General features: G+C 40.5%; 1 protein-coding gene across 1 annotated transcript in view; it reads left to right on the forward strand.

Moving 5' to 3' along the window:
- Positions 1–24614, forward strand: part of LOC117751551 — a 51818-nt gene extending 27204 nt beyond the window's left edge. The window contains exons 103-182 of the mRNA XM_034563471.1: positions 108–133; positions 299–320; positions 414–441; positions 547–625; positions 753–899; positions 985–1196; positions 1300–1403; positions 1496–1614; positions 1720–1887; positions 2085–2284; positions 2383–2495; positions 2679–2785; positions 2925–3101; positions 3399–3607; positions 3718–3812; positions 3923–3948; positions 4114–4135; positions 4229–4256; positions 4362–4440; positions 4568–4714; positions 4800–5011; positions 5115–5218; positions 5311–5429; positions 5535–5702; positions 5900–6099; positions 6198–6310; positions 6494–6600; positions 6740–6916; positions 7214–7422; positions 7533–7627; positions 7738–7763; positions 7929–7950; positions 8044–8071; positions 8177–8255; positions 8383–8529; positions 8615–8826; positions 8930–9033; positions 9126–9244; positions 9350–9517; positions 9715–9914; positions 10013–10125; positions 10309–10415; positions 10555–10731; positions 11029–11237; positions 11348–11442; positions 11553–11578; positions 11744–11765; positions 11859–11886; positions 11992–12070; positions 12198–12344; positions 12430–12641; positions 12743–12846; positions 12939–13057; positions 13845–14000; positions 14613–14827; positions 14913–14998; positions 15090–15217; positions 15333–15458; positions 15651–15841; positions 15915–16003; positions 16653–16783; positions 16988–17112; positions 17261–17387; positions 17593–17805; positions 17966–18136; positions 18532–18678; positions 18961–19010; positions 19106–19238; positions 19384–19466; positions 19575–19701; positions 20031–20221; positions 21056–21146; positions 21268–21388; positions 21593–21774; positions 22151–22306; positions 22406–22539; positions 22633–22757; positions 22841–22935; positions 23356–23794; positions 24181–24614. Of these exons, the coding sequence (XP_034419362.1) occupies positions 108–133; positions 299–320; positions 414–441; positions 547–625; positions 753–899; positions 985–1196; positions 1300–1403; positions 1496–1614; positions 1720–1887; positions 2085–2284; positions 2383–2495; positions 2679–2785; positions 2925–3101; positions 3399–3607; positions 3718–3812; positions 3923–3948; positions 4114–4135; positions 4229–4256; positions 4362–4440; positions 4568–4714; positions 4800–5011; positions 5115–5218; positions 5311–5429; positions 5535–5702; positions 5900–6099; positions 6198–6310; positions 6494–6600; positions 6740–6916; positions 7214–7422; positions 7533–7627; positions 7738–7763; positions 7929–7950; positions 8044–8071; positions 8177–8255; positions 8383–8529; positions 8615–8826; positions 8930–9033; positions 9126–9244; positions 9350–9517; positions 9715–9914; positions 10013–10125; positions 10309–10415; positions 10555–10731; positions 11029–11237; positions 11348–11442; positions 11553–11578; positions 11744–11765; positions 11859–11886; positions 11992–12070; positions 12198–12344; positions 12430–12641; positions 12743–12846; positions 12939–13057; positions 13845–14000; positions 14613–14827; positions 14913–14998; positions 15090–15217; positions 15333–15458; positions 15651–15841; positions 15915–16003; positions 16653–16783; positions 16988–17112; positions 17261–17387; positions 17593–17805; positions 17966–18136; positions 18532–18678; positions 18961–19010; positions 19106–19238; positions 19384–19466; positions 19575–19701; positions 20031–20221; positions 21056–21146; positions 21268–21388; positions 21593–21774; positions 22151–22306; positions 22406–22539; positions 22633–22757; positions 22841–22935; positions 23356–23794; positions 24181–24263 (10070 nt within the window). The 3' untranslated portion in view covers positions 24264–24614. The remainder of the gene's footprint in view (positions 1–107; positions 134–298; positions 321–413; positions 442–546; positions 626–752; positions 900–984; positions 1197–1299; positions 1404–1495; positions 1615–1719; positions 1888–2084; positions 2285–2382; positions 2496–2678; positions 2786–2924; positions 3102–3398; positions 3608–3717; positions 3813–3922; positions 3949–4113; positions 4136–4228; positions 4257–4361; positions 4441–4567; positions 4715–4799; positions 5012–5114; positions 5219–5310; positions 5430–5534; positions 5703–5899; positions 6100–6197; positions 6311–6493; positions 6601–6739; positions 6917–7213; positions 7423–7532; positions 7628–7737; positions 7764–7928; positions 7951–8043; positions 8072–8176; positions 8256–8382; positions 8530–8614; positions 8827–8929; positions 9034–9125; positions 9245–9349; positions 9518–9714; positions 9915–10012; positions 10126–10308; positions 10416–10554; positions 10732–11028; positions 11238–11347; positions 11443–11552; positions 11579–11743; positions 11766–11858; positions 11887–11991; positions 12071–12197; positions 12345–12429; positions 12642–12742; positions 12847–12938; positions 13058–13844; positions 14001–14612; positions 14828–14912; positions 14999–15089; positions 15218–15332; positions 15459–15650; positions 15842–15914; positions 16004–16652; positions 16784–16987; positions 17113–17260; positions 17388–17592; positions 17806–17965; positions 18137–18531; positions 18679–18960; positions 19011–19105; positions 19239–19383; positions 19467–19574; positions 19702–20030; positions 20222–21055; positions 21147–21267; positions 21389–21592; positions 21775–22150; positions 22307–22405; positions 22540–22632; positions 22758–22840; positions 22936–23355; positions 23795–24180) is intronic.
- The last annotated feature ends 1270 nt before the right edge of the window (positions 24615–25884 follow it).

Below are 25884 nucleotides of genomic sequence, written 5' to 3' on the forward strand. Positions count from 1 at the left end.
AGTGTCCAAATTCTCTGCTTACAAACTTTTTCAGATCGGCCCATTGCCACAACTGTGATAATAGCTGAACTGATGCCATGTCTTCATTTCAATATTTTCTAAAACAGGTTGCTCAGTTCCAGATTCCTTCATGGTGAGTTCATTTCTATGGGTCTATTGATGGCTTTTACAATATTTGATAAAAATGTACAAGACACAAGTTTGGCACAGTCACTTTGTTAAGGAGGCCACGTTGATATATTTTAACTTTAAATACGTTTAGCTATTGGACTAACAATTGTGTTTTGCTTGTCCCCAGTGCAAGGAGACCCCGGTTAATGGTAAGTTTCTGAATCACCAGATATTTCAACTTTGATGACAAGATCGCATTCTGAAGGTACAATATCTGATACACAATTATTGTCTTTTCACAGAGGACCTCATCTGTGCTGCAGTTAATAGGTGGGTGAATTACTGTTTTGTCTGTTGCTGGGTTTGGGTAGGCAAAGTTCCCTTCCACAATATATCTAAGGTGTCGATGGTTTACTTTTTTATTGTCCTCCTCAGATCACAAGTCAAACTGTCTGTTGGCAATTCCTCTGAAGCCCTGTGCAATTTAAGCATCACTGAACATGCCTGTACCTTGGTAAGACTGGTATATAAGCTGTGAATCCCAGAGACAGATTTTGCTTTTTCATCATTACCCCTCCTGATACTAATTTCACTAAGCTCTAAAAGTGTTTGTTTGATTTCTTTTCTAATTATTTTCAAAGGCTACAAATCTCACAGCCAGCAACTTGGTCACACTGATGAACTGCTCACTGGAAAGCCAAAGGTCTTACCCCGTTGAGGTCTGGAAGCTTTTCTTCAAGGAAACTTCTCCGGCACTAGACCAGGCTCTTGTGACATACGCCAGCATGGTAAATCCAATCCCGAAATTTTACAAAATCTGGTGTTTCCCTGTTGGAATTCTGTGTTAAACCAAAATGATTTTTCCAATTCCAGGCCCCCAACAACAGCAACCCGTCATTGTCACATGCGCTTGAGGCTCTTGGGGAGATAAGAATTGCCAACTTCAGCCAGGCACAACTGCAGAATGAGGACTTTGTAAACAGCTGGTTCCAGACAAAGATTCGTCCGTTTCTGGCCTCTCCATCCCCCAACTTCCTATTCTGCCTAAGCTCCAAGAACTTGAGCTGCAAGACGTACCAGACTGTGTAAGCACATATGTGATACGTTGCTCCACTGTGAACAAGATTGCAGAGGAACCTGCTGTTTTGTAAATGTTAAGGTATTAAAAGCCTTCTCCTTTAAATTTAGCATCCAGGCATTCAACAGCCAAAAGGCATTCATGGAAAGAGAAAGAAAGTCAGCAGTCTTCACTCATTTCATCAAGCCCTTCCTTTCAAGAAATGACTCATCAGGTAAAGGCAAGAGCTCAGGCCAAATTGGTAAAGTCTCGATAGCATGTGGTGGTTATACCTTGACAATGACTTTGTTTCTGTCTTTTTCGCAGATCCTGGCTGTGTCTCATTGATCAACGGTAGTGGAGAGTGGGTACAGGTAAACTTTGGCAGCTTCTCTCGTTTCGCAACCCTGCAGGATCTGCAAGCCCTCAATGCCAACTTCTCCAGTGTAAGTGACGACTGCGGTTAAAGTATTCCTATTCCAAACTGAAATGTCTTACCTTTTGTTTGGCAATTTCTGTTGTGTGATTTCATATTGATTTCCTTTTTTTAGGCCGGATCGTTGTCTGTGCTCACTCCTACTCAGGTGGCACAGTTCACACTGAGCTCAGGCGCTTTGAATGACACAGACCAAATAGACCATGTGTTTGAGGTTCTCGAGGATGGTGATGCTCTGGAAAATGTGAATGAATTCCTGACACAGTTGACAGCAAGTGGAAAGGTAGGCTACTCTTGACACCCGGTTAAGATGGATAACGGAACGGCTTGAAACCGAGCATAGTCAGTAATTAGTCATGTATCTAACCCTCTACATCAGCTGTAGGGCACTCATTCATATCAAGTATGCTGTTACATCCTATGTTGCATGCTGTCTGGGGTATCATGGCGTTTGAATCCTCTCATGTTATCATTTGACAGGTCCCTGATTTCCAACCTGCTGTGAGAGATCGTGCGATGAATAGGACCTTCAACATCATCAGTCCGCATTTCCTACGATTCAACAGAGAAGACTGGTTTTCTTGGTTCCATCTGATACTGAAGTCGATCCTCCCAAGTTTCAGCCCAATGATGCTCAAGAATGCAACTGCAAATATAAACTGCACAAACTACCATGTCGTGTGAGTAGCATTTCAAGAACAAGCAAGATTGCTTTGAAAAAAGTGCAAAATGCTAATGGTGGACAGAATAAGAATGTTTATTTTCCCCCCATGTGCAGTGTGAGTGGGATGGCCAAAGCTTCCCCTGCGTTGGCGTTGCAAAGAAAAAAAGAAATCACAGAAGTTCTGATTGGCTACCTGAATAGATCTGCCAGTGTCATCAACAAGCCAGGTAGGGCTGACGCAGTCAATTGTGCCATGTGCCATGTGTGCTTCGCCATGGACTTTGAATTGTGAAAAAGTATGCTGAAATGGCAGTTAGAAGAAAATTGACAATTTACTTCTTTCATGTGTATCAATGCAAAATAATGCTTGCTAAACGGTGCATATGTTAATGTCTCTCTACGTGCCTTAGTTTGCAGGCAGGGAATTCACAGTGATGCAGAATGGCTTGAAGCAAACCTGGGTTCCTTTTCCCAATACACATCATACTCTGAACTCAAAGTCTTCAACCTCTCTGGAGTAAGTGCGACATTTTCCTACCGATCTTTCTTGAAAACAGCCGCACAATATGCGTAACTTGGAAAATCTGCATACAGTTGTGGCTTTGCCATATCAAAGAGAAGAGCAATTTATATATCCTCTTGGTTTGTTTCATCAGGTGGCAGTTGTGGACTCCCTCTCACCAAACCAGACGGCTGAGCTGCTCCTGGATCAAGACAGCAGCATTTTGGAGAATAAGACCCTCGTAACGAAAGTGTTGAAGAAATTGACAAAGGACCCTGAAGATAAGCAGTTGGCGATGTTTTTCCAGGCCTTTGCTTTGATGTCCAAGCAGGTGAATGCTTACCTTTAAGGTTGCCGTATATTAACACAAAACTGGCTGGTAAACTGTCTTGTTGGAAGTTGACTGAGGGTGGATACATTTTAGCAGAATCTAATAAGTGGCCAGGATTTCACTCAAAAGGAAACAATTATGTCATGCTTCTTGAATGAATGGCCACCAAGGATTGCTTGATTGATGCCCCTGATGCACTAAAGTACAAAGATGGGTCACCAAGCTTGCTTTCACTACAATGATTTCAGAAATGCAAAATGTCCTCCTAAACTGGAACATGAATCCTTTTATTTCCAGAAAAACATCACCCTCATCAGAAATGCAGGTGTACGAGACACCATCTTGAACCTGACCTTGACAGCCCTTGCTCCTAAATTTAAAGAATTTGACCCTGAAGACTTTGAGCAGTGGTTCCAGGTCAACTTGTTTCCTGTGTTGGCGAGCCTCCACCCTGGCAGCTTGGTGGTGATACCCAGTAACATCAGCTGTGCATCCTACGCAGCTATGTAAGAGATAATATGTCTGCAGTCCAAAGTGCAACATTTTAAGTTTTTGCAGGATGATGTCAAACTTTGGCTTCTGACAAGTCACAATGACTTCTACTTTCTTCCTTCAGACTCACTGGTCTTCGGCAAAATGTGGAATCCCTGGAACTGCAGGATTCACACAGTTTGAGATCAAGCATAAAGTATCTCAAGGAGACATTTCCACGTAAGTGTCCAAATTCTCTGCTTACAAACTTTTTCAGATCGGCCCATTGCCACAACTGTGATAATAGCTGAACTGATGCCATGTCTTCATTTCAATATTTTCTAAAACAGGTTGCTCAGTTCCAGATTCCTTCATGGTGAGTTCATTTCTATGGGTCTATTGATGGCTTTTACAATATTTGATAAAAATGTACAAGACACAAGTTTGGCACAGTCACTTTGTTAAGGAGGCCACGTTGATATATTTTAACTTTAAATACGTTTAGCTATTGGACTAACAATTGTGTTTTGCTTGTCCCCAGTGCAAGGAGACCCCGGTTAATGGTAAGTTTCTGAATCACCAGATATTTCAACTTTGATGACAAGATCGCATTCTGAAGGTACAATATCTGATACACAATTATTGTCTTTTCACAGAGGACCTCATCTGTGCTGCAGTTAATAGGTGGGTGAATTACTGTTTTGTCTGTTGCTGGGTTTGGGTAGGCAAAGTTCCCTTCCACAATATATCTAAGGTGTCGATGGTTTACTTTTTTATTGTCCTCCTCAGATCACAAGTCAAACTGTCTGTTGGCAATTCCTCTGAAGCCCTGTGCAATTTAAGCATCACTGAACATGCCTGTACCTTGGTAAGACTGGTATATAAGCTGTGAATCCCAGAGACAGATTTTGCTTTTTCATCATTACCCCTCCTGATACTAATTTCACTAAGCTCTAAAAGTGTTTGTTTGATTTCTTTTCTAATTATTTTCAAAGGCTACAAATCTCACAGCCAGCAACTTGGTCACACTGATGAACTGCTCACTGGAAAGCCAAAGGTCTTACCCCGTTGAGGTCTGGAAGCTTTTCTTCAAGGAAACTTCTCCGGCACTAGACCAGGCTCTTGTGACATACGCCAGCATGGTAAATCCAATCCCGAAATTTTACAAAATCTGGTGTTTCCCTGTTGGAATTCTGTGTTAAACCAAAATGATTTTTCCAATTCCAGGCCCCCAACAACAGCAACCCGTCATTGTCACATGCGCTTGAGGCTCTTGGGGAGATAAGAATTGCCAACTTCAGCCAGGCACAACTGCAGAATGAGGACTTTGTAAACAGCTGGTTCCAGACAAAGATTCGTCCGTTTCTGGCCTCTCCATCCCCCAACTTCCTATTCTGCCTAAGCTCCAAGAACTTGAGCTGCAAGACGTACCAGACTGTGTAAGCACATATGTGATACGTTGCTCCACTGTGAACAAGATTGCAGAGGAACCTGCTGTTTTGTAAATGTTAAGGTATTAAAAGCCTTCTCCTTTAAATTTAGCATCCAGGCATTCAACAGCCAAAAGGCATTCATGGAAAGAGAAAGAAAGTCAGCAGTCTTCACTCATTTCATCAAGCCCTTCCTTTCAAGAAATGACTCATCAGGTAAAGGCAAGAGCTCAGGCCAAATTGGTAAAGTCTCGATAGCATGTGGTGGTTATACCTTGACAATGACTTTGTTTCTGTCTTTTTCGCAGATCCTGGCTGTGTCTCATTGATCAACGGTAGTGGAGAGTGGGTACAGGTAAACTTTGGCAGCTTCTCTCGTTTCGCAACCCTGCAGGATCTGCAAGCCCTCAATGCCAACTTCTCCAGTGTAAGTGACGACTGCGGTTAAAGTATTCCTATTCCAAACTGAAATGTCTTACCTTTTGTTTGGCAATTTCTGTTGTGTGATTTCATATTGATTTCCTTTTTTTAGGCCGGATCGTTGTCTGTGCTCACTCCTACTCAGGTGGCACAGTTCACACTGAGCTCAGGCGCTTTGAATGACACAGACCAAATAGACCATGTGTTTGAGGTTCTCGAGGATGGTGATGCTCTGGAAAATGTGAATGAATTCCTGACACAGTTGACAGCAAGTGGAAAGGTAGGCTACTCTTGACACCCGGTTAAGATGGATAACGGAACGGCTTGAAACCGAGCATAGTCAGTAATTAGTCATGTATCTAACCCTCTACATCAGCTGTAGGGCACTCATTCATATCAAGTATGCTGTTACATCCTATGTTGCATGCTGTCTGGGGTATCATGGCGTTTGAATCCTCTCATGTTATCATTTGACAGGTCCCTGATTTCCAACCTGCTGTGAGAGATCGTGCGATGAATAGGACCTTCAACATCATCAGTCCGCATTTCCTACGATTCAACAGAGAAGACTGGTTTTCTTGGTTCCATCTGATACTGAAGTCGATCCTCCCAAGTTTCAGCCCAATGATGCTCAAGAATGCAACTGCAAATATAAACTGCACAAACTACCATGTCGTGTGAGTAGCATTTCAAGAACAAGCAAGATTGCTTTGAAAAAAGTGCAAAATGCTAATGGTGGACAGAATAAGAATGTTTATTTTCCCCCCATGTGCAGTGTGAGTGGGATGGCCAAAGCTTCCCCTGCGTTGGCGTTGCAAAGAAAAAAAGAAATCACAGAAGTTCTGATTGGCTACCTGAATAGATCTGCCAGTGTCATCAACAAGCCAGGTAGGGCTGACGCAGTCAATTGTGCCATGTGCCATGTGTGCTTCGCCATGGACTTTGAATTGTGAAAAAGTATGCTGAAATGGCAGTTAGAAGAAAATTGACAATTTACTTCTTTCATGTGTATCAATGCAAAATAATGCTTGCTAAACGGTGCATATGTTAATGTCTCTCTACGTGCCTTAGTTTGCAGGCAGGGAATTCACAGTGATGCAGAATGGCTTGAAGCAAACCTGGGTTCCTTTTCCCAATACACATCATACTCTGAACTCAAAGTCTTCAACCTCTCTGGAGTAAGTGCGACATTTTCCTACCGATCTTTCTTGAAAACAGCCGCACAATATGCGTAACTTGGAAAATCTGCATACAGTTGTGGCTTTGCCATATCAAAGAGAAGAGCAATTTATATATCCTCTTGGTTTGTTTCATCAGGTGGCAGTTGTGGACTCCCTCTCACCAAACCAGACGGCTGAGCTGCTCCTGGATCAAGACAGCAGCATTTTGGAGAATAAGACCCTCGTAACGAAAGTGTTGAAGAAATTGACAAAGGACCCTGAAGATAAGCAGTTGGCGATGTTTTTCCAGGCCTTTGCTTTGATGTCCAAGCAGGTGAATGCTTACCTTTAAGGTTGCCGTATATTAACACAAAACTGGCTGGTAAACTGTCTTGTTGGAAGTTGACTGAGGGTGGATACATTTTAGCAGAATCTAATAAGTGGCCAGGATTTCACTCAAAAGGAAACAATTATGTCATGCTTCTTGAATGAATGGCCACCAAGGATTGCTTGATTGATGCCCCTGATGCACTAAAGTACAAAGATGGGTCACCAAGCTTGCTTTCACTACAATGATTTCAGAAATGCAAAATGTCCTCCTAAACTGGAACATGAATCCTTTTATTTCCAGAAAAACATCACCCTCATCAGAAATGCAGGTGTACGAGACACCATCTTGAACCTGACCTTGACAGCCCTTGCTCCTAAATTTAAAGAATTTGACCCTGAAGACTTTGAGCAGTGGTTCCAGGTCAACTTGTTTCCTGTGTTGGCGAGCCTCCACCCTGGCAGCTTGGTGGTGATACCCAGTAACATCAGCTGTGCATCCTACGCAGCTATGTAAGAGATAATATGTCTGCAGTCCAAAGTGCAACATTTTAAGTTTTTGCAGGATGATGTCAAACTTTGGCTTCTGACAAGTCACAATGACTTCTACTTTCTTCCTTCAGACTCACTGGTCTTCGGCAAAATGTGGAATCCCTGGAACTGCAGGATTCACACAGTTTGAGATCAAGCATAAAGTATCTCAAGGAGACATTTCCACGTAAGTGTCCAAATTCTCTGCTTACAAACTTTTTCAGATCGGCCCATTGCCACAACTGTGATAATAGCTGAACTGATGCCATGTCTTCATTTCAATATTTTCTAAAACAGGTTGCTCAGTTCCAGATTCCTTCATGGTGAGTTCATTTCTATGGGTCTATTGATGGCTTTTACAATATTTGATCAAAATGTACAAGACACAAGTTTGGCACAGTCACTTTGTTAAGGAGGCCACGTTGATATATTTTAACTTTAAATACGTTTAGCTATTGGACTAACAATTGTGTTTTGCTTGTCCCCAGTGCAAGGAGACCCCGGTTAATGGTAAGTTTCTGAATCACCAGATATTTCAACTTTGATGACAAGATCGCATTCTGAAGGTACAATATCTGATACACAATTATTGTCTTTTCACAGAGGACCTCATCTGTGCTGCAGTTAATAGGTGGGTGAATTACTGTTTTGTCTGGTGCTGGGTTTGGGTAGGCAAAGTTCCCTTCCACAATATATCTAAGGTGTCGATGGTTTACTTTTTTATTGTCCTCCTCAGATCACAAGTCAAACTGTCTGTTGGCAATTCCTCTGAAGCCCTGTGCAATTTAAGCATCACTGAACATGCCTGTACCTTGGTAAGACTGGTATATAAGCTGTGAATCCCAGAGACAGATTTTGCTTTTTCAACATTACCCCTCCTGATACTAATTTCACTAAGCTCTAAAAGTGTTTGTTTGATTTCTTTTCTAATTATTTTCAAAGGCTACAAATCTCACAGCCAGCAACTTGGTCACACTGATGAACTGCTCACTGGAAAGCCAAAGGTCTTACCCCGTTGAGGTCTGGAAGCTTTTCTTCAAGGAAACTTCTCCGGCACTAGACCAGGCTCTTGTGACATACGCCAGCATGGTAAATCCAATCCTGAAATTTTACAAAATGTGGTGTTTCCCTGTTGGAATTCTGTGTTAAACCAAAATGATTTTTCCAATTCCAGGCCCCCAACAACAGCAACCCGTCATTGTCACATGCGCTTGAGGCTCTTGGGGAGATAAGAATTGCCAACTTCAGCCAGGCACAACTGCAGAATGAGGACTTTGTAAACAGCTGGTTCCAGACAAAGATTCGTCCGTTTCTGGCCTCTCCATCCCCCAACTTCCTATTCTGCCTAAGCTCCAAGAACTTGAGCTGCAAGACGTACCAGACTGTGTAAGCACATATGTGATACGTTGCTCCACTGTGAACAAGATTGCAGAGGAACCTGCTGTTTTGTAAATGTTAAGGTATTAAAAGCCTTCTCCTTTAAATTTAGCATCCAGGCATTCAACAGCCAAAAGGCATTCATGGAAAGAGAAAGAAAGTCAGCAGTCTTCACTCATTTCATCAAGCCCTTCCTTTCAAGAAATGACTCATCAGGTAAAGGCAAGAGCTCAGGCCAAATTGGTAAAGTCTCGATAGCATGTGGTGGTTATACCTTGACAATGACTTTGTTTCCGTCTTTTTCGCAGATCCTGGCTGTGTCTCATTGATCAACGGTAGTGGAGAGTGGGTACAGGTAAACTTTGGCAGCTTCTCTCGTTTCGCAACCCTGCAGGATCTGCAAGCCCTCAATGCCAACTTCTCCAGTGTAAGTGGCGACTGCGGTTAAAGTATTCCTATTCCAAACTGAAATGTCTTACCTTTTGTTTGGCAATTTCTGCTGTGTGATTTCATATTGATTTCCTTTTTTTAGGCCGGATCGTTGTCTGTGCTCACTCCTACTCAGGTGGCACAGTTCACACTGAGCTCAGGCGCTTTGAATGACACAGACCAAATAGACCATGTGTTTGAGGTTCTCGAGGATGGTGATGCTCTGGAAAATGTGAATGAATTCCTGACACAGTTGACAGCAAGTGGAAAGGTAGGCTACTCTTGACACCCGGTTAAGATGGATAACGGAACGGCTTGAAACCGAGCATAGTCAGTAATTAGTCATGTATCTAACCCTCTACATCAGCTGTAGGGCACTCATTCATATCAAGTATGCTGTTACATCCTATGTTGCATGCTGTCTGGGGTATCATGGCGTTTGAATCCTCTCATGTTATCATTTGACAGGTCCCTGATTTCCAACCTGCTGTGAGAGATCGTGCGATGAATAGGACCTTCAACATCATCAGTCCGCATTTCCTACGATTCAACAGAGAAGACTGGTTTTCTTGGTTCCATCTGATACTGAAGTCGATCCTCCCAAGTTTCAGCCCAATGATGCTCAAGAATGCAACTGCAAATATAAACTGCACAAACTACCATGTCGTGTGAGTAGCATTTCAAGAACAAGCAAGATTGCTTTGAAAAAAGTGCAAAATGCTAATGGTGGACAGAATAAGAATGTTTATTTTCCCCCCATGTGCAGTGTGAGTGGGATGGCCAAAGCTTCCCCTGCGTTGGCGTTGCAAAGAAAAAAAGAAATCACAGAAGTTCTGATTGGCTACCTGAATAGATCTGCCAGTGTCATCAACAAGCCAGGTAGGGCTGACGCAGTCAATTGTGCCATGTGCCATGTGTGCTTCGCCATGGACTTTGAATTGTGAAAAAGTATGCTGAAATGGCAGTTAGAAGAAAATTGACAATTTACTTCTTTCATGTGTATCAATGCAAAATAATGCTTGCTAAACGGTGCATATGTTAATGTCTCTCTACGTGCCTTAGTTTGCAGGCAGGGAATTCACAGTGATGCAGAATGGCTTGAAGCAAACCTGGGTTCCTTTTCCCAATACACATCATACTCTGAACTCAAAGTCTTCAACCTCTCTGGAGTAAGTGCGACATTTTCCTACCGATCTTTCTTGAAAACAGCCGCACAATATGCGTAACTTGGAAAATCTGCATACAGTTGTGGCTTTGCCATATCAAAGAGAAGAGCAATTTATATATCCTCTTGGTTTGTTTCATCAGGTGGCAGTTGTGGACTCCCTCTCACCAAACCAGACGGCTGAGCTGCTCCTGGATCAAGACAGCAGCATTTTGGAGAATAAGACCCTCGTAACGAAAGTGTTGAAGAAATTGACAAAGGACCCTGAAGATAAGCAGTTGGCGATGTTTTTCCAGGCCTTTGCTTTGATGTCCAAGCAGGTGAATGCTTACCTTTAAGGTTGCCGTATATTAACACAAAACTGGCTGGTAAACTGTCTTGTTGGAAGTTGACTGAGGGTGGATACATTTTAGCAGAATCTAATAAGTGGCCAGGATTTCACTCAAAAGGAAACAATTATGTCATGCTTCTTGAATGAATGGCCACCAAGGATTGCTTGATTGATGCCCCTGATGCACTAAAGTACAAAGATGGGTCACCAAGCTTGCTTTCACTACAATGATTTCAGAAATGCAAAATGTCCTCCTAAACTGGAACGTGAATCCTTTTATTTCCAGAAAAACATCACCCTCATCAGAAATGCAGGTGTACGAGACACCATCTTGAACCTGACCTTGACAGCCCTTGCTCCTAAATTTAAAGAATTTGACCCTGAAGACTTTGAGCAGTGGTTCCAGGTCAACTTGTTTCCTGTGTTGGCGAGCCTCCACCCTGGCAGCTTGGTGGTGATACCCAGTAACATCAGCTGTGCATCCTACGCAGCTATGTAAGAGATAATATGTCTGCAGTCCAAAGTGCAACATTTTAAGTTTTTGCAGGATGATGTCAAACTTTGGCTTCTGACAAGTCACAATGACTTCTACTTTCTTCCTTCAGACTCACTGGTCTTCGGCAAAATGTGGAATCCCTGGAACTGCAGGATTCACACAGTTTGAGATCAAGCATAAAGTATCTCAAGGAGACATTTCCACGTAAGTGTCCAAATTCTCTGCTTACAAACTTTTTCAGATCGGCCCATTGCCACAACTGTGATAATAGCTGAACTGATGCCATGTCTTCATTTCAATATTTTCTAAAACAGGTTGCTCAGTTCCAGATTCCTTCATGGTGAGTTCATTTCTATGGGTCTATTGATGGCTTTTACAATATTTGATCAAAATGTACAAGACACAAGTTTGGCACAGTCACTTTGTTAAGGAGGCCACGTTGATATATTTTAACTTTAAATACGTTTAGCTATTGGACTAACAATTGTGTTTTGCTTGTCCCCAGTGCAAGGAGACCCCGGTTAATGGTAAGTTTCTGAATCACCAGATATTTCAACTTTGATGACAAGATCGCATTCTGAAGGTACAATATCTGATACACAATTATTGTCTTTTCACAGAGGACCTCATCTGTGCTGCAGTTAATAGGTGGGTGAATTACTGTTTTGTCTGGTGCTGGGTTTGGGTAGGCAAAGTTCCCTTCCACAATATATCTAAGGTGTCGATGGTTTACTTTTTTATTGTCCTCCTCAGATCACAAGTCAAACTGTCTGTTGGCAATTCCTCTGAAGCCCTGTGCAATTTAAGCATCACTGAACATGCCTGTACCTTGGTAAGACTGGTATATAAGCTGTGAATCCCAGAGACAGATTTTGCTTTTTCAACATTACCCCTCCTGATACTAATTTCACTAAGCTCTAAAAGTGTTTGTTTGATTTCTTTTCTAATTATTTTCAAAGGCTACAAATCTCACAGCCAGCAACTTGGTCACACTGATGAACTGCTCACTGGAAAGCCAAAGGTCTTACCCCGTTGAGGTCTGGAAGCTTTTCTTCAAGGAAACTTCTCCGGCACTAGACCAGGCTCTTGTGACATACGCCAGCATGGTAAATCCAATCCTGAAATTTTACAAAATGTGGTGTTTCCCTGTTGGAATTCTGTGTTAAACCAAAATGATTTTTCCAATTCCAGGCCCCCAACAACAGCAACCCGTCATTGTCACATGCACTTGAGGCTCTTGGGGAGATAAGAATTGCCAACTTCAGCCAGGCACAACTGCAGAGTGAGGACTTTGTAAACAGCTGGTTCCAGACAAAGATTCGTCCGTTTCTGGCCTCTCCATCCCCCAACTTCCTATTCTGCCTAAGCTCCAAGAACTTGAGCTGCAAGACGTACCAGACTGTGTAAGCACATATGTGATAAGTTGCTCCACTGTGAACAAGATTGCAGAGGAACCTGCTGTTTTGTAAATGTTAAGGTATTAAAAGCCTTCTCTCAAATTTAGCATCCAGGCATTCAACAGCCAAAAGGCATTCATGGAAAGAGAAAGAAAGTCAGCAGTCTTCACTCATTTCATCAAGCCCTTCCTTTCAAGAAATGACTCATCAGGTAAAGGCAAGAGCTCAGGCCAAATTGGTAAAGTCTCGATAGCATGTGGTGGTTATACCTTGACAATGAATTTGTTTCTGTCATTTTCGCAGATCCTGGCTGTGTCTCATTGATCAACGGTAGTGGAGAGTGGGTACAGGTAAACTTTGGCAGCTTCTCTCGTTTCGCAACCCTGCAGGATCTGCAAGCCCTCAATGCCAACTTTTCCATTGTAAGTAGATATTGTTGTTATAGTCTTCCCATCCCAAACTGAAATGTCTTACCAATAGTTTGGCTATTAGCTGCTGTTCAATACCTGTTTACTTTCTAATTGATCCAGGAAATACATAGATGGGTTCATGTACATGTCAATGGACAGCAACAAATAACTAAGCAACTGCTTTTCAAATGGAATTGGAGTCTGATTGGTTTAAATCATGTCATTGCCAAAAACCTTTATCCTGTGTGTTCCATTTAAAGTGATATAGTGTTAGATCTACAGGGATTTATTGGCTGAAATGGAAAACAATATTTATTAATATGTTTGCACTTTGTAAACACAGTACTATTCATTATTGTGTTTACATAGTGTACATAGTTGCATTAGTGTATAATTACCTGAAACATTAATAGTCAATGTATTTAATTTTTTTTTTAGCTTAGAATGAGCCCTTCATATCTACATAGGAAGCGGGTCCTCATAGGAAGCGACCTCTTCAATGTTATTATGGCATGCTTACATATTATGCCCAGCCCAAACAGGCCTACCACTTTTATTTATAAAACATAAAAAAACATAAACCCGACTAGAAACATGCATTAAAAATACTACCAAACAAATAACCAATCCTATATCCAACTTATTACTGTCATTGAACAGACATTTCATGTTATATATTCTCTACTCATCATTCTAATGTTATTTTACACTATTAAAAAAGCTCTAAATTAGAAAACTGGGAGGTCCATTGTTTTCCACTGTAATGTTCGCTTACTGAAATGCTGCTTGTCACTTTTAGGCGCAGGTTGAAGATCTTCTCACTCTCGGACAGCTGGCCCAGCACGCAGCAACTCCCTCACAACTGAAGACAACGCAAGAGGTGGAAGAAATCATGACAGCCATCGATCCTGTTGACTTTGGTGCTTTCTTTGACATAGTCTCACCAGTAATTGAGGTAAATATCTTCTTTTTTGTCTAATAATACTTAAATATTTTCTACACACAAAAACATGCCATAATCATTTTTAAACATGAAATGCATTATGCAACATTGAAATGCCAGTTTATTGGGTACACATAGCTCAAACCATTGCAGTCTAAAGTAATAAAACAACTCTGCAATGAATCCTACCTTCATCAAGGTTATTATAGACAGTTACTGTGGTGTTAAGATTACATTTTTAGTTTTTGTTGTTTATCTCGTTAGCGTAATTAGCTTGCAGGGAAAAGTTATTATCTTGTGCACACAAGAAAAGAAATGCCATGCCATTACAAGTTGCTCCTGCTGGCCATTTGAAAGAATGCAAGTTTAGGTACTTTTGCATTGGCTTTACTTTTCAGACCTAGAGGTCACTGCCTGCTTCCCAGAGGCTTAAAGATAAAGGGGCATTACTGGATATCCGCAAAAAAATCTGTTGGATTTTAGCAGAAAGGAAAACATTTATTTGGCTTTTTATATAGAGTTAGATAACTTATTTAGGTTAACATGATTCATAACATAACATTTTTACTATTATGTAAACCATTTAGTTCAAACTCTTATAAATGCTATGTTAAATTCCCCCAGATGCACCCAGACAACTACACAGTGGAGGTGAAATCTGCCTTCCTCCAGGCAGTGTTTGACAGAGGAAATCTGTCCTCTCCAGCCATCAATGACACAGAGTTCTTCCTGTGGCTCAAAGTTCGACTGAGCCCTCTCCTGGTTAACCTCTCTCCCGGCTTGGTGACACCTTTATTCAACATTGTGAACAAGAGGAGTTGTAACAGCAGCCAAGAGATGTAATCATTTATTTTGTCTGGGTTTGGTTACTTGTGATTATGTGTATTTTTGAATTGCTTGAAACTGATTTTATTCTGAATTTAGGATTACATTGCTGGACAAACAACGCTCGACACTCAGCAACAACACCCAACAGGAGATCTACAAAAGAACCCTCCTCTTCCTCCAAGGTTTGCATGTGACATCATGACAAAAGAAAATTTGTATTTCAGAATATTGGTTTTCTCTGGCAATATGTTCCCAAATTTGTTTTTAAAACAGATTCAAAGCCCCTCAAGTGTTACAGTGGTGGAAGCTTCTACATCTATCTGAGAAGCACTTTCCTCAGGTTTGGTTTTCCAAATGTGTCCACGTTCATATCACTTCTGCCAGAGACACGCGAGTCAGAGGTAATAATTTTACAATAATATATATAAGAGTTACCACCTGGTGATAGCTTCAATGTAATTCCCACAGATGTTGTACTATTGCAGCAGTAATATCAACTTGTTTTTCTTCTTGTAGCTTCTAAGTACCATCAGCACTTCAGAGCTACATCAGTTCCTCATCCAACCCAATGCCATTGGAAACAAATCTGACATCTGTGTCATCTTCAACAACTACAACAACACTCCTGCCTTCCTAGAAACTGTATGTCACTTATCTGAATGGTGCCATATAACAAACATTATTACTGATGAAACAGGCCACATGTTGCTATTAGCAGCATTTATATGATGATGTATTTACCATAGACAGTATTTTTATATAATACATCATTTGATCCTCTGTAAATGACACCAGCTGGTCATTAAACGTGTAAGTAAATATGTGTGCCATTAGGAGGACGTTCCAGATGATGTGAAGATGGTGATCCTTCCCTGTGTTTGGCCTTTGGCGCTGAGCAGCATCAACAGATCCGAGGTTGATTCCTGGTTCGACCTGCGGTTGACAAACTATCTCAGATTCCTCACCAAGAGCCTCATCAGCCCCAACGAAGTGCAGAATGCTTCATGTCTAGCCTTCCAGAAACTGTAAGTCTCTTCTTTCCACACTGTCAGAAAGCTCATGGCTATCATTACATTTGTGTTCTTGTCCTTTCAATAGGGTCTCTGTAATGGGAAATAACTTCACATACAACTCTGAGTTTGGACAGAGCGATGTATACACCACCATCAGCACCTACTTGGGATCCGGTAAGATGCATTTTTGAGCAAATGTATAATGTTTAAAAGATGTGTATTTAAAGGACCTAATCCTGACTATCCATGCTGAGTCTAATTTGTTCCTGATGCAGTGCACACAGCTGAAGGGTTTGCTTGAGTTTTTTTTTCATAATCTGTCATTTGATATTGGTGGAGAAGTGTTTATACCCAACTGTACAAAATATGTTGGGCAAATAGTGTTATTCTAGTGAATATGAATGAATAGGGATGTGATACTTACTGGATTTTCATACAAAACATTGTCCTGTGCATTTTCTAAAATGAACTTTCCATCACAAATTATTATTTCTTTGGTCATTTTATGGTCATGATGATACCTAAAGGATCCCTGGCTTACTCGATACCTGCGAAACTAATGGCACTTCCATCAGCCTCAGCTGTACTTTGTGTTTAGTGCTAATTGGCAAATGCATGCTAACATGCATAACTAAGATTAAGGTTAACTAAGGTTAACATTATATATGCTTAACATATGAGGCTAGCATTTAGCTCAAAGCACCACTGTGCCCAAGTTCAGCCTCATAGAATACAAGAGAATTCAATGATTGTTCGATCACATTCGTGTTATATGTATTAAGTTATTTTTTTGGCAATGTTCTGGGTTTTCCCTGTTGTATAGGCTCTGAACCCAGATGCTACAACGCCAGTGATGCAGAACTAAATTCTACTGCTTGGTTTGTCAATTACATTGGGGACTTTGTGCCATTCATGACTGTGGAGGATCTCACCACCTTCATCTCCACCAGTCAAGTATGTCCTGAAATCCACTCTTTATAACTTATTTCAATGTTATGCTTTGACAAAATATAGAAGTTGTTTATTTAGATAGACCTGCCATAGATTTCACGTTTGTGATCTAGTTTTGTTTAAATCTATTTATTGTATTGTTATCAATACATTTTAGTTAAGACTGAGAACAAAATTATTAATCTATGTGTTGATATATTTTCAAAGGCTAAAGTGTTCTTGGTGGACCAAGCCAACATGGAGCTCTTTAACAACACAGAAATCCAAGAAGATGTAACAGACTACTACATCTTTGAGCTTTTTGAATTCGACCCAACCTTGAGCCCTCTGAAGTGAGTATCCACCATTTTGATAAAATATGTAATTATGTGACATATACAGTATATCATATATATAAATATATATATTTCTTCTTTTTATTTTCAATGGGTGAATTTATGTTTCCATGAATTGAAATGTCTATATTTATTTTTCATCTAGGGTTCCAGGCCTTTTCCTATGCTCTTCTGATGTCCCAAGTGTGGCATATTCTTCTTTGAATGAATCTGATACCACACTCATCTTGAATGATCTGGCAGCATTCTGCAATGGAACAGAGGATCCTGAGGTACCAGCTCCAATTAGTTATACACAGAAAAAGAGATTGAGTTTTCTTTTTTCTTTTGGGAAACCCCCAAAAAACAACTCTTGGTCTATGCCTTTCTGATAAGTGTGCATGATTCTCTTCACATCTTTCTCTGCCATATCATTTAAACTAAAGAAAAGTGTCCTTAGTTGATATTTTTTGTAACCGGGTGTGTTCTATTGTAAAGGTGGCTGCTGCTCTGGCATCCAACATCCCGACCTTCACAGCAACAACGTTTGCGACCCTGGGCAGTGCCACCGCAGGTCTGACCAACGGCCAGATCTCTTCAGTTCCTCCGTCAGTGCTGATTTCCTCTTTGGCCACCCTGGGGGAAGTCAGCTCCTGGAACCAGGAGCAGTCCACCACAATCATCCAAGCCATGACTGCCTCAGGCTTCATGGTAAAGGCCTTACTAAACACGGCTGATAATCATGTGATGTATTCAATGCTTCGAAGCATGTGCCGAGCATTGTTCTGTATTTGGTTCAGCGTGGTTTCATGAAATTACCCTGACATACTTTACTGACCATGACTTTGATGAATGCAAATGTATCCAACAGATCAACAATGCATCCGCCCTGATATCTCTCGGCACACTGATTGCTGGAGTTCCTGCAGCGTCAATTGAAGCAATCCCAGCGTCTGAGCTATCCGCCGTCTCCCAGAGCAGCACCTTTGTTTCCAACATGCTGACAGCCACCACAGTCGTCCAAGAGACCTTCGTCCAAAAGGTACAACTTCACGGCAGCCATTGCTGATCTAAGATTAAGATGAAAACACACTTGACACTAGGATGCATATTCTACTGTATTGTTATACAGAAAAAGTAAACACCACGCCACCAAGTGCTATACACTATACATACCGCTATACATACCGCTATACATACCGCTATACATACCGCTATACATACCGCTTGGTGCTCACGGTGCTCTTCTCAGCATTTTTGGAAGTTTTATGTGTATTTTTATTATGATGTGTTACACATTCCCGGTTGATATACATGTGGGTGAATGCAGAATCAGCATTCAAGAACCTCAAAACGTAGCACATGTTTTATACTCACTTACAGGAACTTTTAGATGATTTCTGATTGGGGTTTTAACTCTATTTTATTCCCTGGTAGATCATTTCTCTGAACTCAAGTGCAACCAGCGTGGTGCAGAATATCCCTGATGCTATGGCAACTAAGATTCCATCGTCCCTGCTGGTATTCTCTACGGACACTTTGAACATCAGTGCGATTAACAAAAAGGAATGGACAAGCGATCAGGTCAGTATGTGGCTTTAAACACAGAACAGAGTAAATTGTTAAAGGTTTTGCCGATATATTCAGACTGAAGCTACAGATATTCCAGTGTCGTGCCAGAATGTACATTAAGCACAGGGTGTGACTTCTCACGGAAACCAATAAGATTATCAGGTGCCATCCCAAAGATACTCATCAACAACCCAAAGACTTTTAGATATCAGACTAAAGCTAAAGGTAAAGAAAAAACACTTAAATTGCTGTGAAGAGTTTAATAATTCCGTTTTTTATCTGTCTATCTTCTAGGCCGCAATGTTTTTTGGAGGATTGGATGGAACAGACTTAAACACCGAAGAGTAAGCGAACAAGCCCCACAACATATTCTTTTCCCCATGGAAAGATTTGTCACGATCCATTAACCTGTTTTGTGATTTTTCCACGATCCCCAAAGGCTTAGTCCGTCTGTTCTGCAAGGCTTCACGTGCACATCAGTTCACAGAATGGGTAAAAATAGGATCCGGGGGATGGTCCGTGCCTGTAGGCCGAGGAAAGGCAGGAAGAAGGTGGAGCTGAAAGAATCACAGGTACATTCAAATGAAATCTATCTGAAACTAAGATATTTTAAATTAAGCCCTTTAACTGAAGTTCATAATTAAGATAAAGTGGATGTATAAAAAATTATATTGTGTTATGGAGTCGTTTAAAAGTACATGTATCATTTTTTTACAGCTTATGTGCATGTCCAACCTGATCAAAGAAGACCTCTCCCAGAACTTCACAGAGTATCCCTCAGACATGCTTCTCTTCATTAAGTGAGTCTGTCTCCATGCATCTCTTTTGGAATGGCCTCACAATGTGCCTGCGATTTCAAATGGTATAAATGTGCTCATTGATGTTCCTTCTATACCTGCTTATTACAGCAGCAAAGATGTTAACAGTGCCAACTGCAGGTCATACTTTACCGCAGTGGGTACTGCAGACTTCTCTGTGGCCTCCTCCGTTTTGAACAAGGCCTCGCTGCTACTCAATGAAGCCAGGACCTGCTTGGTGAGTGTCATTCAAATGAAGGTTTGCTTTAGTTTAGCTAAGGGTCATAGGGTAGGCTGGAAGAATGAATAGCAAAAATATAACGTAAAAAAAAACATCTAAAGCAGCTTCAATCTTGAACAGTAGACAATTTAGATATACCAACAAATGTATACATGCATCAATGAAAAAGTTTCAGATGAGTACTGTTAAAATGTATGAGGAAGTAAACAACATTCACATTATGGCTTGAAAAGGAGGGGTAATTTCCCATATACTGTAAGTGTTACCACCAGTTAGACTGACATGGTACATTTTTTCAATTACATACTGTGTTTTCAACCGTCTAGGGTATAAGTGGTGTGAATCTGAGCAGAGGCAATGTGGAGGTCATAGGGAACATGGCCTGCACTCTGGACGGTTCTTACATCCAGAACGCTGATCATCTAATTCTGGAAAAACTCAAAGCCTGCAAGGACTTGTCTGACAGCCAGGTGGCTGCCATAGAGACGGTGCTGATGTCTGGGAAAACAAAATACGGGTACAATAATTTGATTAATAAATAGCTATTTAGGCTTCAAATTAAAGAATAAGGGTGGTAATATTCTGTATTCTTCTTATTGTTTGCAATGTCAGCAAATCCCATGAAACGACCAAATGAATTGAACTCACCAACACATATTGTCTGTGTCCAAAACCTGATTAGCCTTATTACTCTGTGCCATCAAACACCATTGTCCTCCAGGAAATATTTAAATGAACATCAGTGAGCCACACTGTTCTGAGACATGTTCATTCATTACCATGAATCAATCCAACAGATACTCACTACCTTTTACTAGAGTTGATACTCATTAACAAATGCTGAAAATAGAATATATTTTGTATAGCTTTTGTTAGAAACTATAGTGCCTAGCCGTTTTCAGAAATTATTATTTTAAAATTGAAACTTTATATATTTATATATATATATTTAATTTTCAGATTTTAGTATTAAATGGACAAATGAACTTGGGACTGAGTGCCACATAGTCAGAAAGTATTAAGAGTCGGACAGAACAGATTCGGTTTTGGTGTTTTCATTGGCTTTGTTGGCAATACAATGTCTAACAAGGCAGTTTTCTTTCACTTTCCTGTCCAGATGTATACTTGTCCAAAGTGCATTTTTACTGGACTTCATATTTTATTTATTAGTGGTTGTCAAATACCAAAAAAGACTAATGTTAATTGTCATGTTTAACTTTCATATAAGTAAATTAATCTGGAGTGTCTCTTAAAACCTCTAACACCACCCAGCTCAACTCCTGTTACCAAGTGGGTATCGAGGTAGAAAGCCAAACTCAATACTAATATCATACTCTCATCTGTTTTTCAGGAAGGTCCGCACCTGGAAAAAGAAAACACTGAAGGATCTTGGTAGCCTGCCTCTATATTTTACCAGAAACATATGGGGCCAGCTCAAAGCAGTATGTGTTCCATCTTTACCTGTTTCTTTATGCTAATTAGACTGATTCTATTTATTTAATCTCGTGATTTTGAAGGAATTTCAGAGAGACACCTAAATGAAAAACAATTACTTTTTTGCAGGGAACAAAGAAAAGGTTCCTGAAAACCTTTATGCCCCAACTGAGGAACAAAAAGACAAAGAAGAACAAGCTCAAGAGGCTGTTTCAACAGTGCAGCTCTTTCAGGCTGAAAAGAGGAGCAGGTAAAGATAAAAGCGGCAAAAAAGCCACAGTGGTATTGTTTCTTACTTTGCAGATGTTGAAACCGTACATTATTTAGCAAAACTGGTGAGCATTTGTATGTGTTTGTGGGAATTTTATAGAATGCCATTAAGCAAATTGATACACTCGTTGTGTCTAACACCCATTTACTTTTTTTCTCTTCACATTGGTCAATCATCTTCAAGGCTGCACTGTGGGCAACATAACCCAGGTGACCGTCGGCGACAATTCCTTCCCCTTTGGCTACGATCAGACGCAATTTGACCTCTGCCTAGACATCTCTTTCCTGAAGGACAACATCAACTCTATCTGCACCAAAGTGGACGACAATGACTTCCAGAAAATCATTCTGAAGAAGCTCAACCAGGTCATTTTTGTGTATGAAATGGTTGCTTAGTATGAGGCAGACAGTATTTAGATGTGTGTAATGGAGTTTTTCGAAACAAATAGAGAAATCTTGAGAAATAACTAGACAGGGATTGTTATAGGAATATATCAGAATGTGTCTCACTTTTTTTGAGACATATTTATTGTATTACCTGGTTGTTTTCAGTTGTTATTTGTGAATGGGTTTATCAATTTAGAGGTTATTGTGGTACAGCAGCTGTCATGTGACGGGGCACTGGTAAACGTTGTTTGGATTAATGTATTCATAAGGAAATTCGGTGAGGTTATTATTTACATGATTTCATTTTTATTTCAACTCACCGCCATGTGTTACTCCTCATTCTCTATTCTTCCAGGCATTCCCATCGGGTGTTTCCGATGAGCAAGTCCAGTCGCTCGCCTCAGTGTCTCGTGTGGCATCACTTGAAGACATCTCCAAGTGGAACGTCACCAAAGTTGACACCTTGGCAGCACTCATGAAAGCTGATGATGGATCATGGGAGACAGCAAAGGTACAATGAAGAGGGCCAAAATGTCTGAATTATGAATCGTAAAACTGTCTTATCTGTCTACATTTGTTCACTTCCTGTATCATCTTTAATGTTGTTTAGAGCAAAGCAATCATCACCAAGTATCTGAACACTTCTGGGAACTCCCTGGGAAGCATTGAGTTAAACAATATTGACTCCAACCTGTGCTCGCTAGACACCAGTACACTGAGGACCATCACCCCAGATAGTATGAGGTGGGTTGTAGCTTAAAGATGCCTTAACATGACCCCCGCGAGTGATGATACAGACTAAACACTGTATGTTACTGTCTCCTTGAACCTTGTCAGAAGTGCCAAACCACTGAATGTGACATCATGTTCATCGGAGCAGAAGAAAGTCCTGTATGACATCAGTAATACGTCCTTCAGCTCACAGCATCCCGGCTATTACAATTTGATAACTCCCTATCTAGGTAAGAGTTACCGGTCTTTTCGGCTGTTTCTCTCACTCGTGAAACTGCTCTCTCATCTCCTGTTTTCCGCTCTACTCTGATAGGTGGGGCACCTCTGACAGATGTACGAGCACTGTCAAACCTGAACATCAGCATGAGCGTCGACATTTTCCAGAGTCTGGATTCTAACGTGATCACCGTAAGGATACTAGAGTTGACAACAGAACGGTTTTTGGACATATAGTGTGGTAGACATCTATGTAGTAGTTTTGTTGAGAATATACGTCAATTGAGCCGAGACGGCTTTAATACCAAGGTATTAAAGGAATATTTATGACATTTAGAGAAATATGAATATTTTGTTTCTTGCAGGGAATGAGATGTAAATAAAGAGGGTGGTATTGATTTTCTCATCTATCTATTCCATTAATGGTTGTGGAGAGCCCATCAATGGCAGATGACTTTTTCAAGAATATGCATTTTTGAACATGTTATGAAAACGGTTTATACCAAAAATTACCGAAATTAAGCAACTCCTTTTAAATTCAATATTTTGACGGTTGCTTATATGTTTAAACATTCAGACCAATCTCCACACTGTTTCATTTGTAATGTGCAGGATTTGACTGTGAACAATGTGAAAAGCCTCATGGGTACCCATCTACAAGATCTGAAGACGTTCGAGAACGCTACCATAGTTCAGTCCTGGATAAACAACCAAACGCAAGCAGACCTGGACACATTGGGTGTGGGCCTAACCAGCGACAAAACCAACACGACCACTTCCAGCCCTAGCAGCAGCACAAATGCTGTCACAACCGCTGCCGCCAGCACTGCCGCCAGCACTGCCGCCAGCACTGCCGCCAGCACTGCCGCAAGCACTGCCGCCAGCACTGCCGCCAGCACTGCCGCAAGCACTGCCGCCAGCACTGCCGCAAGCACTGCCGCCAGCACTGCCGCAACCGCTGCAACCGCTGCAACCGCTGCAACCGCTGCAACCGCTGCAACCGCTGCAACCGCTGCAACCGCTGCAACATCAGCTGGAACCAACACAGAAGGTATATGAAGGTACATATTTTGACCTTTTCTCCTAAAGTAGTGGCATTATCTGGAATGAGAGCATTTGAGATTATAGCAGCTCTACTTTGATGGTTATCAAAAAAGTCTACAACTTCAAACCATTTGTCAAGCCACACACACACACACACACAAGCGCGCGCGCACACACACATGTTATTATTAATGGTTAATTGATTTACAGCAGATGAAGTAACACTGCTGCGATCTGCTGCCTGAATTTACACGTTTTAGTTTTAGTTGCATAATCCTTGCTTTGTTTGTTTTTTAACCATGTGAAAAATGACAAGAACCATTTAGAATATGATTCTGCATCTGTATTAAATGTAATTATACTATAAATGTTTGTTTTTTCTTTGCTTTCTAGCACAGCTTGGAAGATACCTAACATCCATATGTGTGGCAGCTCTGCTGACAACTCTGCTGCAAATTCTCCAACAACCAGTCTAAATAGACTAGTGATTTCCTAATCATATTAATAACTAATCAGTAACTATTCAATTATTTTTTTTTAATAATGCTAACATCTTGGATGTGTGATTCATGCACCTGTTATTTATCAATGCCTCAAGAAAATTGTTTTATTGCAACTGTTTAACCTCTGCTTCAGTCTATCCCTTCATGTTGTAAAACTATGTAATTAAACAATGACAGTAATTAGTTTTGTTTTAAATGGTGATCTGGATTATAATCTGGGATTTATTTTAATTAAGCACTGTCAATAATAACATGTATGTTCCATTTTTATGAATTTAAAATGAATCTTAATTTAACTGTATTATATATTATTACAAGTTAAACTGCATTATATATATCAAATCAATAAACACATACTACAAAATATCTAATGTGTGTGTGTTTGATTGACTGTCTCTTGGAGCTGATGTAAAGAAATTTAACAAATGAAATGTCCTGATTCTTATGGATTTTATCTATCACTATCAAATCCAATAGTACTAAAATTCTCCAAAGTGGCAGAGTACAGTGAAAAAGAAAAACATAGTGCCTCTTAAATGTGGACCTCAGTAACGAACAAAACGTGTTTTAATCCTGCCCTCTATGTGGACAATTAACTACACGTCTCTACACTATAAAATTGTGATTGTGTATATGCCAGATTTATGTCGCTATCGGGAAAACATGCTTTGAGATATCTGCAAGGCATTTGTAAGTTATGAAAGACTGGATAATGTATTTATTTTGTAAAATACAAAGGGATTTGTGAAATGCTAATGTTAGCATGCTAATTAGCTCACAATGTCCATGCTAACATTTAGCAGGTATAACCTTTACAAGTGACGTAGTACAAAGAGCAGCACAGTCCATTTACGGAGGAGGTCGTACTTACGTAAAGTCACTTTCGTAGTAATTTTAACCCAAATATTTTCTTAACCATAACCAAGAATACCGCAGGGCCTTGCACAGGGGCACTGGTCAGTTGTGTTGCAGGTCATTCATAGAAAAATGTATGAAAAATAACAAAATAACCTAAACACTGTATTAATAAATGAAAACAATATTTATTGTATTGGACAACACATTTTACATGATCTGGAGGCCAGATGAAAAGTTGTGGGATCACTAAAGTAAATACAATTCCTCCAGAGGGGAACATGCATGTGTGACCTGAATTTTATGGCCATCGATTTGTTGTTGGGACATAACACTCAGAAACACAACATTCAAACCTTCTGGTGCCCCACGAGAAAAAGCCTGGGGATCATCAACGTCAGTATCCTCTAGGCACCATTATGTTTGTAACAAATATCAACCCATTCAGTTGTTGTGGTAATAGTCAATGGTGGACTGACTGACGTTAACGTAGCAAAAAGAAGAAAAAAAAAACCTTTACAATACAGAAAATGCAGTAAACCACACACATTATTAGACCTTTATTTAACCAGGTAAAATCAATTGAGAACCAATTCTCATTTACAATGATGACCTGGCCAATGAAAATCAGAGAGAGGTCTTAAGAAGGTGAAATAGGTTATTTTTTCATTTTTTAATTGGATGTAAGGTTAGACCATGTATTTCACTTATTGGCAGCATTTGTGCCAAATGTAACAAT

Source organism: Cyclopterus lumpus, chromosome 22 (genome assembly GCF_009769545.1).
Source record: "Cyclopterus lumpus isolate fCycLum1 chromosome 22, fCycLum1.pri, whole genome shotgun sequence".
NCBI lineage: Eukaryota > Metazoa > Chordata > Actinopteri > Perciformes > Cyclopteridae > Cyclopterus > Cyclopterus lumpus.